This window comes from Micropterus salmoides, unplaced genomic scaffold (assembly GCF_014851395.1).
Source record: "Micropterus salmoides isolate LMB-PRFRI ecotype aquatic unplaced genomic scaffold, ASM1485139v1 Ms_hic_scaffold_23, whole genome shotgun sequence".
NCBI classification, from domain to species: Eukaryota; Metazoa; Chordata; class Actinopteri; order Centrarchiformes; family Centrarchidae; genus Micropterus; species Micropterus salmoides.
In genome coordinates this window covers 18,968,347-18,983,575 of record NW_024041484.1, presented here as the reverse complement: position 1 = coordinate 18,983,575, position 15,229 = coordinate 18,968,347, and the positions used below count along the sequence as shown (strand labels likewise).

Below are 15,229 nucleotides of genomic sequence, written 5' to 3'. Positions count from 1 at the left end.
TGGAGTTTGGTTGTGTTGCAGGCGTCAGACTAAGCTCTGTGTCAACATTTCACTCTCACAGTTAAAACAGATTTGAGTCCATCTGTGGGGTTTGTGTCTGTCAGCAAGTGACGTCTGACTTGTGTGTGTGTGTGTGTGTGTGTGTGTGTGTGTGTGTGTGTGATAGCCTACAGAAACGCACTGGAGATGACGCAGTACGGTGTGAAAAACAACACCACCTTCCTGGAGTGTCTTCCCAAATCTCCCCAGGCCTCGATCCGCTGGCTGATTCAGAGGGATAATGACAGAAGGAAAGAGGTCAGTTGGACAATAAAATACCTTGTTATGATATATAGGGAGCTGTCTGGTGTTTTTCTCACATAGTCAAATAATAAATCAAACTTTTAAACATGTCAAAGCAATCAAATGAGCTTACATGCTTGACGAGGACTTGTCTCGCCTGAGGACTAACACAATGAACACTTAATGGCAGCGGAGCATCCTAATGAGCAGTGATATAGATCAAACATGATATGGACCTTGACTAATGACTGGATTCTCAAAGGGAAAACGTTTATCAAATATTCTACGGGTCCTGTGACAGATTAAATAAAACTGGGCAAGAGAGTGCCTGCTTGATACAGACACATGTTATATGGATTTTGTGCTCACCTCTGTGGCGCAGACCAGAGTAATGACCATTTTATAGCCTTGTCCCCATGAGAATAGACATTGGCCTTAAAATAAATCACTTCAGTTTTATGGCGTGTTATTGCTGGAGTCTAAACTAAGGCCTGGCTGATTTTAAAGTAGTCAGTGGAAAAGGAATAAACAGGGTTGCATTTAGGGTATAAGCACCAGTGGAGTGTATTGGTTATTTTAAATTGACGCCGAAGGCACTTCAGCTTCTTTCAGCACTTCCACTTTGACTGCCATTTCGGCTTCTTACAGTAATTGTATTTCGGCCGACACAGAGTCTTCAACTTCTTTAAGTAGCTCATCCATCCGTCGTCAACCGCTTATCCTGCGGACAGGGACGCGAAGGCTGGAGCCAATCCCAGCTGACATCGGGCGAAAGGCGGGGTACACCCTGGACAGGTCGCCAGTCCATCGCAGGGCCACACATGGACAAACTTTAACTTTAAGGAGCTCAACGATTTCAAATGTTTCAGCATAGTAGTAGCCTACAACATGAACCAAAATAAAGAGTAATCCATCCATTCCTTCTTTTTCAAGCATTTGGGGGCGGGGTATATACACAGCCATTAAATTTTTTTATCATTTGTACTCAGGATTTTGTTGAACCACTGACTTACTTGAGTCATGTTAGTATTTTAAGTAACCCCTTTAATCTGCATTTAATATTTAGTGATGTTTGTACTGTACAGTTACTATATAGACAGATTAGACCAAATGGACGGGTTTATGACACATCCTAATTATGCCAACCACAGGTGAAGCTGAGCGACCGTGTCCTCTCCACCGAGCATGGCCTCCTCATCCGCTCCGTCCAGCTGTCTGACCAGGGCCTTTACTACTGCCTGACCACCGAGAACACCTTCAAACGCACCGTCGCCAAGATCCGCCTGCGGGTGCTGAGCGAAGCCATGGTGAGCGTGCTGACAGACAAACAGCAGTCGCCGTGGGCCTGGGCCAGCTCGTTGCACCCTAAGGTCCTATTGGCAGCCTTTAGTCCAGCAGAGAGCCTGGCTGTACAGCAATACTGCAAAGAGAGGAAGGAGCTCCAGAACCTCCAGCAGAGGCAGCAGCAGCAGTCACAGCTACCTGGACCTCTAAGGGGGGATCTGGCCAAACTGAAGCCCCTGCTAGACCGGAGGAAGAGCCGCAACCGCCGCCATCACCCCCCAGAGGTCTAACACAGGGAGCTGGCAGCTGCAGAGACTGACACGCGCACCTTTCCTCTGTTTCTATATCCAGATCCTCCTTTTCCAACTCTCATCTCAAACTGCAGCGCTGCACTGTGGAGTACAGTAAAACGAGGAGGTGGGTGTGGGGAGTTGTTACTGGGCAGTATCTCCATTTCTTGCATGACGCACTGTGAGCAGATGGCTGTGACATACACTAATTTACACGCACAGGCACCTACAAGCCATTCATTTGCTGTTGCAGTCACACCACAAACTGAAGTGGCCCTGTTGAGTGCCACTAATATACTGTGTTCTCAGCTGATATTGCTTATGATAATACGGCCTTGAGACGTAGTTGTGGTCAATGATCTTATCATATTTTCTAAATCAGAGGGGGAAATGGACCGGCTACATATTAGCTCACACAGGATTTGTTCTCTGTTCACTAAAAGCGGGGGTCATTTGAAGTCATCATAGTAAAGCAAATAGAGCGTAAAAAGGGACAAAAGGAAGACAGATGCATGTTTAACAGTGAGTGCCCTCTCGAAGTATTATACTAGTATTTTAATAGATTCTACTCACATTTCTGTATTTACTTTAAACTAACAAAATTGTCTCTGCTCAGTGAAATGGCAGGACTTTGTTGCCATCTGTGGAGTAATAAAAACTCACTTTGTTCTCACGGGTTGACAGACGTGCATATTGTATACAATACAACTATTCATACAAAGCTCAGACGGCAAGTGTCCCCATAAAAAAAAGTGTGCTGTAATTAAAAGGCCAAACTTAACATCCCAGGTGTGCAGATGTTACCCAAACAGAAACACTAGTAAAATATGAATAGAGTTCTGAGTAGAATATGAAAGTCTGTGTGAGCTGTTGCACACATCATGAACATGATCTCTCTTATATTTATTCCCATTTCTCAGACATACTTGTAAGCCTCACTGTAATTTTGTTGCATATTGAATGATACTTCTATTGTTTCTGGCACAGAAGCATGTTTATAGAAATTCATCATTGATGTAAAGGTTGCTTAGTAACCAAGCTAGCAGATACGCACATTTTAGTTCGCCTAAAACCTGGAAATATAGAGTTTTCGTCATAAGGTAAATGGTAAAAGATGACAGTATCCTTTTTCGGATCCACATTTTCCACATTGCCTACAGCAAAGTGGATATACTTTTATTTCGGTAATTGTCAGTGAGTCTGTGAGCTAGACCATTTGATATATGTGAATAGACACTTTTTTTTTCAGAAGCGTAGTTAATGTAGATAGAAGTTATTTTGTTGCTTGTGTACAGAGTATTTTTCGTTTGTTTGTTTCATCCTTTCTAATTTAATGTTCTGTTGAGTTTTGTGAAACGTGTTTTCATCGTGTATATAATTTCTACATACAGTATATCACCAACTATGACTGTATCTGCAAATTGCAGATATATACAGCATTATTTTCATTTTGAGAAAAGAACTCTTTAGTTGTACCTTCCCTCATACAGATCTCCATGTTTAATAAAACTGTGTGACCAGCATCATGTCAGCTTCAACTCGGTGTAATTTCAGTGTTATGAAACAGTTGTATTTCTATTTATTAATGTCATGATAGCCTGAATAAATCTGTTCAGATGAATCTCAGTTTTACACGAAGACCATCATTTTACTGTCAGACACTGTTATTAATATAATTTCTCAATGTGAGCGTTCTCCTTCTGTTACTGGCCAATACATCATCCGTCTGTCTACTTAATAAATTCCACGGTGGGGCATATCATCACAGTCTTATTATATTGCTTTAAAGTTATTAAATTACAATGTGATTTGGAGGAATACACTTATTTGCTAACATGCCGACAGTTAGATTATAAGATAACTGTCATGTTTGTAAGGTAAATATGAAGCAACAGTTGAAGCTTAGCCTAGCACAAAGATTGGAAACAAATATAAATGGGAATTTCTACAAAACCTTTTTTATTTATGTAACAAAATAAGCCAAACTATTCAAATGTTAAAGAAAGAATCCAGTAACAACATCTAAATTGTATAATCTGTACTAAAAGTGTAAAAATCATTGGCTCGGCTTTACCGAGGGTTGTGTGGGTGATTTTTTACCCCAGGAAAAAGACAGGCTGTTTCCCCATGTTCAGTCCAGCAGGATGCTGGCCACAGCTTAACTATTTCTTAAAACATTATCACATGAAGAAATGTTAACTTTAAAAGTGTACAAGTCCAGTTCTCAAAAAGGAAAAAATCCTAAATTTCAAAGAAGGGTGCACAAAGACATGAGGAATAAGTATAATGTAATATATGTTTTAATCTCAGTTAAAAAAACTCCGTCATATGTTTGTGTGTCATGGATTCAGACTGAACAGTCGAATCAAAGACACCCAAGAGGCTGCAGAGGGTCATTTAAACCCCATAAAACCGAAGAGAGGCCTCCTGCTGGGCAGAAATACGGTTTTCTCGCCAAACAAACCCCACCACAGTGTAATCATCACACAGCCCATTTATATTACTCTTTTTGATTTATGGGTCACCCAAGGTAAAGAGAAAACAAAATCATTTTGCTTCAGCTTGCACAATGTGGAGGTTTATTTCAGCCGCAGGACCATCGATGGTGTCTTTTGGACAGAGGGGGATGGAAATCAATTTTGACAATCCAGTACCAGGAAAAGCACACCCAATGAAAAACTCCTTTTTTAGCTTTTATTCATTTTGAAGACACTAGTTCAGCAAAGGATATGAACATTTGCGCAAAATTAGATTCATGTACATTTCTTTAATAGGATGTTCAACAAACATATTACTCCTCTGTGTGGATTAATAACCTGACAGTTGAGAGGAGTCTCCATCTTATCTCCCTCTAGAAATCCCTGATTGAGTTAATGTTACAGTGGTTACTTGCAATAAAAATAATACTTGGCAAAGGAATTCACCTCTTGAGCTTTACAAAATCACAGTATACCCCCTGGTATCAAAGGAGGTATGACATTATAAATAACACTGAAATTACAAAAAAGTGCAAGTCTATATCAAAAGGTTTGATGTCCCATAGCAGCTTTAATGCACTGTGCTCTGCTTCTGCATGATTCATTCACACAAGCTTGGCTTGGTTATCTCTCCTCCTCACTACACAGTAGGAGATGAGACACAGGGTGAAGAGTGACACACCTATGCCCAGCAGTACCTGCTGTATTATCTCCAACATCTGGATACGGGAGATGAGCTCTTTCTTAAACATGTCTGCAGTTTCGTCATCCACAACGGCAGTCTGGTTGCAAAGATGGAGACGGAGAGAGAGGGAGTGACTGATTACCATGCATCACAAGCTAACAGACTAAACACTTTGTGCCTGCAGGGCTCCGTTTTTTATTTTACCTCATTCAGCCAAACAACAGGGAATATGGTGTAATCCTTGACTTTCTTAAGCACCCTGCAGGGATAGAGTTCATTAGTTGGAATTCGGTGCATGATTTGTCTCAAACTTTCTTGTCTTTATTTGATAGTGACAGCAGAGACACAGACAGGAAATGCAAAGAAGCGGGGGGCATGCACATGGTGTGCATCCCAAACACCTTCTTAAAGGAATAGTTTGACATTTTGGGATATACGCTTATTCACTTTACTAGATGAGAAGATACCATGTCTGTATAGTAAATGTGAAGCTACAGCCAGCAGCAGGTTAGCTTAACAGTTAGCATATAAAGCCAAAAAATAGTTTGGCACATAACCCCCATAAAACCACAACTTTTTTTTACAAAGAAAACACATTAGTTTGTAAACTTGCTCACAATTTGTGAGCTGCTTTTGGCCTTGATGCTAAGCTAAGCTAACCAGCGATTGGCTGAAGCTTTACATTTACCATGCAGACATTAGGGTGGTCTCAGTCTTTTCAACCAGCTCTTGTCAGGAAAGCAAATAAGTGTATTTCCTCATATCCTTTTCTTTAAAAATGTGAAGCACAACTTACGTGATGACCTTTGATGGTCCATACATCATATTCACTTGAATTCTCTTGGCAAACCTCAAGGTGAACCCAGTTGTCTGGTGGGAAAATACCACAAAAAATGTGCATCAGAGTAGCTGCCACTCAAAGTAAGATATGACAAAGATAAAAAGCCTCTTACTGGTTCCACATCTAGGAAGGTGACATGGTGCTCCTCACTGGGATTGAGTCCAAGCACAGCCTCTTGCAGGTATGGACTTCCATGAAGGAAGTGGGGCAGAGAGATGAAGATAGGTTTTCCTGTTTACATGACAAGGAAAGAAAGGCGATTTAAAATGCCAAGCTGCTGAGCAGAAAGGTAAAACAGCAGAAGAAAGTACTGGGATGCATCAACCTCCTTTAGATTCTGGATATGTTGTGCTCAAGTCAACAAATGAACACTGACCGTTTTGACAGGAGCTGATGTCCAGTACTCCAGCCGAAGTGCAATTCTTTGTGGTCTTTGGGTTTCTGCAGAAACATTGGTTTTCTGGGTTGACCGTAGGGGAGGCCAGGGTTTCTGGCTGGAGGGTGTAGCGGTACACTGTAATCCCTTTCAGATTCATGCTTTCCTCAAAGCCAGCTGACACAGACCTGAAGACAAAACAACACAGAGATAAGTTCAAAGTCTCACATGAACTGACCTTCATGTAATCACGGTAATCTTTGGCTCCATTGTGCAACTTTATTCAGACTGACTCTAATACATGACTATGGTTTAGGTACTGGAAAGCTCTGACCTCTAGTGGTTACTGAGTGGAAAGTCCAAATGGTTGCAGCTCTCAGGAGATTTAACATGTTAATCTCTCATTGACATTTAGTGCCAGTTTAACATTTAACAGCCAGACAAGATCAGATGAAACTGCTCCCACAAAAAGAAACTCTTCATCACCTGCAAATGTCTGACGAGAAGAAATAGAGTGGCTTCTTCTTGTCCAAAAATGGAGGAAATGATGAAGCATCTGAGAAAGTGGGGAGAATAAATCAGGTCACAGGAGACTCATCTGCATTTACAGCTACAGGACTGCATTATAAAAGGGGGTTCGGAAAAATTAAAAAGGTCATGTAGGCTTTTTACAAAACACATTGCTGCATGAGCCACACCTGTCCCGTTGATCATGTCACAGTACGTATCATTCCAGAACTGTAAGTTCCTGTTGGACACAATTTAATTTGTCAGACAAACGTGCATGGTTTGATTTAACAACCTAAAATATCACAATGATTAAAGACACAGACTCAATATCTCTTTAACTTTATTTGTAATCGGACTCACCTCTTTCCCTGCCACATGTCAATTGCTCCCACTTTTTTGATGTCCTCCTTTCCATTGAAGACAGTGTAATAGCCATCATAGGTGCCATTGTACTAGGGAAAACACATTTTATTTAAGGAACTAATAAAACCATGTGATTTCTTTCTTCTGCGTTTATTATTTTTAAGGTCATAATATAAGTTTACTTACAGGTGCAAATAGGCCCACATTTCCTTTCAACAGGGGGTCTGTGTAACCCCACAGTATTTCCTTGACTGTACGGTACTGGAACAAGGAGGAGTTGCTCGCCTTAATCCTATTCTGTAACAAAAAGTGAAGCACCTCTGGAACTGCTGAATAAGCTCCCTGGGGGAAAAAAAGATAAACATTTATCTTTATATTTGTAAAAGCTCAACAAAGTATAATTTCTTTATCAGTGAAAGTTGACGATACAGCACACAAAACTGCTGTGTACACCACTGCTGTGGTTTGCCTGAGGAGATAAGCCCTCCTTTATGACTGTTATACTACATTATTACTTACACAGACTCTCATTAGAATCGCCAGTCCCCATTGAGCTGGGTATCAAACATTAAAGCAAGGGTTCGCAATTTATTTCAGAAGCATTTCTTGTTATAAAACAAAGATGAAAAAATGGTGACTGTTGCAGAAATGGCTTGGCTGCCTGCCTGTCTAACTACCTGCCTGCCTACCAGTGCACGAAAATGTGTTTTGGGGGAGTGGCTTTGAAGGTCAACCTGAAGGGAGGGAGTGGAATTATTCGCACTAGCTGAGTCATTCCACGAAACCGGTACAATTTGGACTTTTTCACAAAAATGTTGTACTTTTCTGAACACCCCACAACATTAATAACATATTTAACTTTCAGAAAAACATATTTTCCCACCTCAGGTATGAAATCCCTATTATTTTTGGTTATTACTTTATGATATGTGAACTATTAGTCTTCAACCCCGTAACGGATACTATGGAAGCTGTCTGAACATGATTCTAAAGTGCATTTGTCATGAAATCCACATTTTCCATTTATACAGATGTCTTTAATTCAGTAATTGCAAATATATAAGCAACATGAAATCATACTTTTGCTTTACTAAAGCCTGAAATTAGCTCTTTTTGTGACAGCAACTTTATAATTTTTTATCAAAGATATGGTTTAATTGTAGAATTTCAACTAAAATCAAAATTCTTACGATAGTTCTAAACATTTTAGAAATTTTCATAAATTAAAAAACTAATAATAATGAAATGTAGGTGTGATGGGGTTGAGACTGGTAACAGCGTTTTTTTTACTGAAATTCACTAAATGATTATTTAAAAGTTGTGTTTAGTTATTTAACGATTTCTGGACAATAGATTAAATTGCAGTTGTTTTTATTAACCCAACTGCAATTTCTATTAATTTTAGCAATGTGAGGACATTTTGGCTGGTCCTCACTTCTTCAAAGGGCTGTTTGAGGGTTCAGGCTAGAGTCAATGTTAGAATTGGGTTTAGGTTCAATTTAGGGTAGGGGTTGGAGTTTGGCAGGGTTGTATAATGAGATGAGGTTTGTAGTTCCCTTTATGCTACTCACAAAAAGCAAAAGTTATACAAAGAAATGATATACACTAGATGGGTGGATATTAGCCTTCTTGATTTTTCTTGAGAAGAAAACAGCCATTTCTGAGCTTTCATTACCTGTATGGTAAAGAAATGTGCCTGTAAATGCCAGTATTTTTCTTTAACATTTAAATAGTTTGACTTATGGCAAAACAAATACTGCCATCTGCTGGTTCTCTAGTAAATCACATTAAGCCTGTTGTAAAGAACCTTGGTGTTTGGTTTGATAGTAATTTAAATTTCGAGCAGCACACCACAAAACTTGTTCAATCATGTTTTTATAAACTTAGAAATATAGCAAAAATCTATGTTAACTTTTAAGGACACCAAGACCATTTTACACGCCTTCATCTCATCACGCCTGGATTATTGCAACAGCCTTTTCACTTGTTTAACCCAAAAATCTGCTGACTCCAGACTGTCCAGAACTCAGCTGCCAGGCTTTTAACCAGAACAAAGAAATATGACCACATCACCCCTATTTTAACTTCATTACACTGGCTCCCAGTGTGTTTTAGAATTGACTTTAAAATTTTATTGATCACTTTTAAAGCTCTTCATGGCCTCTCGCCTTGTTATATTTCTGACCTTTTAGTCCCATACACACCAGCACGTACCTTGAGATCCTCGGGCAGAGGTCTGTCTGTTCCAGAGTCTCGACTGAAAACTAAAGGGGACAGAGCGTTTGCTGTCAGGGCCCCGAGGCTCTGGAACAGCCTGCCCGAGGAAATCAGGTCGGCTGAGTCAGTGAACTCTTTTAAGTCCCTTCTTAAAACATACTTTTATAGGAGAGCCTTTCCCAATTTTTATTTGACTTTATTTTATCCCTTTTTTTTAATTCTATTTTACTAATTTTATATTTATCTTAAACGTGTATTTTAGTCTTTTCAATGTTTTCTTGCTTTTATCTTGTATTTTTTTTTGTATTATTGTCTTTTGGGTATTATTGTTTTTACATTTGATAAAGCACTTTGTAACTTGTTTTTGAAAAGTGCTCTACAAATAAAGATATTATTATTATTATTATTATTATGTTTTTTCTGTTTATATTCCTCAAAGTATGGTGTCCGTATGGAGACAATATATAATATCTGGACACTAGCCTACCAAGTCACTACGAATCTTAATTTTCCCCAACCAAATTTCATTATATTATGCCATCTGAAATAACTCTTCATGCACTGGTTCCCAAGCTGAGCATCGTGGCCCTCCAAAGGGTCATCTAAGGGGTTGTGTCTATTGTAAAAAGTATTCTATAATCTCTCTAATCTCTAAATACTGGACAGTTTTCAGCCCTATGCAAAATCACTCAAAGGAATAAGGGGAGATCACTGTGGTTAAACTCACAGCTCACAAACAACCTGTCACAGAGGGTCACAAGCCAAAAAGGTTGGGAACAACCACTAAAATGAGTGGCTGCAGACCAAAGCAACCGACCACAGTGGCCACACAGCTTGATTTGGCATAGCTTGTCTTGGCCTTGGATCAGAGGCGCAAGTAACGGTTAACAGTAGAGCTGAGTCATGACAGGAATCACCGCACAGTGGGGTGACATTCACTTACAGCCACAGCCAGGTTGAGGGAAGTGACTTTGTCCTCCTCTGGTCCCACTGACATGGATGGCTCAAAGATGGCGCCCTGAGGCAGCAGGAAGGAGACAGTTTGATTGGGGTTGAATGTGATGTTCTCTCTGGGAATATATCTCGTGCTGAAGGGGAAGAGGGTCTGACTTAGACATTGCATTTCATTAGAAGAGATTAAAATCTTGTATGTTATGTGACATCAGATACACGCGATGAATATGCCTTATTGCATGAAACATGAAAAACACTTGTTTCTATACTGTATGTCAAATCAAATCTAAAGCCTGGCATCAAAATGACATAAATGAGGTAAACAAATCAATCTTACCGATATGTGTAAGGTCCTCTTTCCACTACCACTGGCTTTGCGCCATACTGCATGACCTCAATGGGGTTTTTCACATCAAAGAACCAGAATTGCCTGAACACCTTTACCGTCGTAGACAACCAGGTGTCATAAGCTGTCGTTCCAGGCTCAATGATGACTTCCTAAATCCCAGAAACACACAGACAGTCTATTTTTAACATGCCTCAAGACTGCCAGCAGGCCAGCCACCCCAGTGATACACGAAAATGGTGGAGCCTCTAAGCAATTAAAATGTTTCTCTACTGTGTCACAAAAAAATCACAGATGCTCTTTTGATGGGTTCTTTTGATGGGTAAAAAAACACAGCACACTTGGCTTTCTGCACAGCTTCTTGTTTACCAGTTGAAGCAGCTTTCCGAAACGCACGCCTCTTCCCTCTTGTGTCTCCTGATTCACCTTGATCTCCGCATACACACACTCTGTCACTCCCTATTCCCGAACCCAGGGTGAAACTGTGCACCATACCTTCTTCACTGTCCCCTCAATGACGTTATTCCCCACTGGGATAAGGACGCCTCCCAGGATGGCTAGCGCAGCCCCAAACACAGCTCCGGCTATCAGCCCGCACCTTCTGTTACAGCAGCCCATGGTGGTGTGCGTTTCCCTCCGTCCGACCGTGCGTCTGTCTATCTCTCTTTCAGCCTGTTCTCCTTCTGTCTCTGTGTTTGTGGTGTGTGCTGGTATGTGCAGCTTGTCTGTGTTTGTGTCCCCGCCAGCAGCACAGGCAGTACTGTACCATCAGAGGAGTTGATCAGGCCAGGTAAAGGTACAGGCACATCTGGCACACACCCAGAGACCTGTTATAAATTAAGTTACATAATAACAAGAAAGGTTTATGGTTCAGCTGAGAGACATCTCCCCAGGTTTCAGCGAGCACTATCTGACCAGGTGATAACAGCAATAGGTTGAGGTGAAAGTTTGAAATAGGAGTGAACGTATGTATATTGTGTAAAATTAAGTTTATTTCTGAACCCAGAGAGATGTCAGTTCTAGATATACAATGACCTAGACGATGACAAACTAAATTAATTCTTATTATATTCTTTTCTGTTCTCTTTCTGATCAGTTCATCTCTTATCTCCTCTCCTATTTCTGCTTATCCAAGCTACAAGCTTATAAAGCAATATTTGTGGTTGTGTAGTTCCACGAGGCTTGCTCAAATAAATTGCTTTTTAATCTCTTGTGAAGATATTTCGTCAGTCTTATCTTTATTGATTATTGTAATGTACATGACTTCCCTGCACATAGATTTTTAGAACCTAATCAGCAACAGTATAATGTTGGTTGTTCACATAGTGATTGATCGATAGCCTCCTTGTTTGCACGCTTTGCTAAGATGTAAAAGTAACAAACCAGACTCTTGTCTTTCAGTGCACATGTTAAACAAGATTTTCAGGAGGTTTTGCATTATTTAATTGTAATTGTTTTCCCGTCTCATAGGCTGCTGTCAATACCTTCCCCCAAACAAATGTGCATACCCTAGCTAGTGTACAAAATGAGACCAGACTAATAGGTGGGTCATTCTGGCTATGACATAGAACAGGGACAAGAACAGTGAAATTGGTGGAGCAGCCGTTTAAAATTGGCAACATTTTAAAGCCACACGGAGCTGTATGGTGCTCATTTATGGGTAGTATCCTGCTCTACAGCACCTTGAATTTACATATTATCACCACTGGATGGCAGCACCACCATTCCTTCAACTCTCACTGCCTGTTTAGAACATAAGGCCTGCATATGTGGTTCCTCCCACTGAGTGAGCTGCCAAAACCCTGTCTCTTTCCATTCAAACATACATTCTTGTCTGAACAGTTTGAATCTCACCTGACATTGTTGATCTTGCAAGTACAGTTTAAACTTTCGGATTGGGTTTCAGTGTGTGTGAGCATACACTAGGCCTATAGCTGTTCTCTTTCTTTGCCCGCTGCCAGTTTATATCTTTGATGGCCCTCTGGCCTGTAGGTTTGTATCTTCGCTGTGCTGCTGCTTGTGTTCTGTGTTTCCCTTCAGGACCTGGTAGGTTATGTTAGTATTCTTCCTCTCTCTCTATCCATCACTGGCTCTCCTCATCTGAGCTTACACTTAGTTTTAGGCACAGTCAGGAGCAGCTGATCATCTGACCTGAGAGCGCGGACGGGTTTATAAGAGTGTAGAAGCTCAGAGAGGTATGGCGGGGCAAGACCATTTAGTGATTTAAAAGCAAATAACAGAATTTTAAAATGGATCCTAAATTGAATAGGCAGCCAGTGTAATGAGGCTAAAATAGGGGAAATGTGCTCATGTTTACGTGTGCCCGTTAAAAGACGTGCTGCTGCATTTTGTATCATCTGGAGATGGGTGATGGAGGACCCACTAACCCCCATATATAGTGAATTACAGTAGTCCAGCCGTGTAGTTATAAAGGCGTGGATTGCAGTTTCAAAATGTTGTCTTGACAGAATTGGCTTTATTTTGGCCAGCTGCCTCAAATGAAAGAAGCTTGATTTGACACCTTCGCACATCCACCATTTCATACTTTTAGTTAATGAATTATGTTGGCATTTCTGTAAGTATTTTTTCTTTCCAGTACAAACGTGATATTTTCCCTCCTTTTGTCATGGCCTAAGAGCTGGGTTGTGACGTATGTTTTGTTGAAAATTTATCATTCATTATAAAAATATGACACAAAACATTGCTTGTGAATCTTTATTTTAATAATTTATCTGTAACTAACTTTGACAAATCTTATAAACAGGCTCATATCATGGAAAAGCCCATTTTGTTGGCCTGCATTTCCTAAAACGTTGCACTTTGCTGAGGGACTTGTTGACATGCACCTGCAATGGTTCTCTAACAGTACACTTTTGGTGGGGTGGGGGGGACACCAAAACAGCAAGCAACATTTGAAAAAAGGGCAATGAAAGTTTTCTCAAACTGCGGGAATATCTTACTGCATGTCTCTGCCACCCTTATACACCCAGACCAGTCCACTTGTCAACTGGTAAGAGTGTGTGGGTGACTGTGTATTTAAAAAACCAGTTTTTTCTAATACATCAGGTATGTCATTTTTTTATAACTAGGAACACTGGTCTTTTCAAAGAACATGAATGTGCACTGTGGTATTTTTGTGTTATATAAAATGACATTAACTTTTTTGCCTAGGGGATACACCCTCTGACTCGTGTTAGCTCAAACATGGAGAGGGCGTTGATGACAAAGACTGAAACCTCCAGCCAGCATTGGATTAGAATGGAAAGGTCATCACAAATTTGCATGTACAAAAAGCCGCATTTGAAATTAAAATTGCATGGAAAGGAAGTGATGTTTACACCATTTGTGTGGTAAACTTTGAAGGGAACACCACCAACCTTTAGACTGAGTTTTGACTTTGAAGACTTGTACTAGACTTTGGCCGACAGGCTAAATTATTTAAACCACAAACAATAGTCATGTACAGCTGACTGGGTAAGGGATATGACAAACACTGCCATGATTAGAGGTGTGGTTCCTATGGAAACAATACATGCTAGAAATGTAGGCTGTACAGTTAGTCTAACCTAAAAAGGTAATAAAATGAATATGATCAGATAAGTTTTAATACATGTGTATCATACTAGGAATATATGTGATATATTTTAATATATATATCTTTAAGAATGCTACTTAAACTCCTGTTATTGATACTCTCAATAATTATTATGTTCATTGTATATCAAAATTCTGAGGTTTAACTTGGGTGGCAGAGAGTAAAGCTATTTGTGTGCGAGTTTGAAATGCGATCCACTATCAGGGGGTTTCCGGTTTGGGCGTCTACCTTCAAAATAAAGGCGTCAGAATAATTGTCACACACAGGCACCAGATAATAAACTGAAAATCAACAACACAACCTTGGTTCTAAATACATATAATATTTGTTTATTTAAAAGTTGATTTGACAGGGACCACGTATAATAAACATACATTTCAATACAAATCTGATGCATTATACGAGAGATAGCTAAAACATACGTGTGTTATGTAATATACTAATGCAGACCTGCACTTCAGCAATAGTCAAACATTTTTGATTGATTACACAATACCGGGCTGTCAATGTCAGCGATACAACAGGTGGGACATTATAAGACAAATGTACATTTACGTATGCATTACATGTACATTTTAAATACATATTTTACATATACTTGGGGAAATAAAATATGTATGTGAAGGTTCTCAGTCCTCCAGGTCACGGTTATCCAAAGAAGGTTAAAATGAAGGACAACTGGACTTGTTTGAAGATACTGGAAGATATTTTGCCTGTAATCCAAGAGGCTTCTTCACTTCTGACTAAAAGGCTGGGATTCCCTGCCAGTCAGTCAGAACTTAAGAGGCCTCTTGGGTGAGAGGTGAAACGTCTTCTAGTATCTTCAAACAAGTCCAGTTGCCCTTGATTTGAACCTTCCTCGGAACATACCTTCCTGGGGGGTTCATTTTAATCTCAATTAATTCTGTAGGTAATTGTGTTTATATAGTAGTGGACAGTAGATAGGTGACAGAAAATGAAGGGAGAGAGACAGAGAGAATGACATGAAGGTCCCTGGACAGAATCAAAC

At 40.0% G+C, this 15,229-nt stretch overlaps 2 protein-coding genes across 3 annotated transcripts in view; one reads left to right on the top strand and one right to left on the bottom strand.

Moving 5' to 3' along the window:
• The window catches only part of sema3c (sema domain, immunoglobulin domain (Ig), short basic domain, secreted, (semaphorin) 3C), a 41,670-nt gene extending 38,182 nt beyond the window's left edge, over positions 1–3,488 (top strand). The window contains exons 17-18 of the mRNA XM_038739144.1: positions 167–297; positions 1,434–3,488. Coding sequence (XP_038595072.1) covers positions 167–297; positions 1,434–1,856 — 554 coding nt within the window. The 3' untranslated portion in view covers positions 1,857–3,488. The remainder of the gene's footprint in view (positions 1–166; positions 298–1,433) is intronic.
• A 930-nt stretch (positions 3,489–4,418) lies between these two features.
• cd36 (CD36 molecule (thrombospondin receptor)) lies at positions 4,419–11,329 on the bottom strand. Of its 2 annotated transcripts, none has more exons than XM_038739146.1 (12): positions 11,121–11,329; positions 10,617–10,777; positions 10,269–10,413; positions 7,295–7,450; positions 7,106–7,197; positions 6,934–6,983; positions 6,722–6,791; positions 6,236–6,423; positions 5,972–6,090; positions 5,815–5,888; positions 5,223–5,277; positions 4,419–5,115 (listed from the first exon to the last, which is right to left on the bottom strand). In XM_038739146.1, exons 1-12 carry the CDS (start codon positions 11,241–11,243, stop codon positions 4,939–4,941), a joined length of 1,410 nt encoding a protein of 469 aa, XP_038595074.1. In that variant the 5' UTR covers positions 11,244–11,329; the 3' UTR covers positions 4,419–4,938. The 2 variants fall into 2 exon arrangements, with proteins under 2 accessions (XP_038595074.1, XP_038595075.1); XM_038739147.1 differs by lacking the exon at positions 11,121–11,329 and adding an exon at positions 10,995–11,082.
• Positions 11,330–15,229: the final 3,900 nt, after the last annotated feature.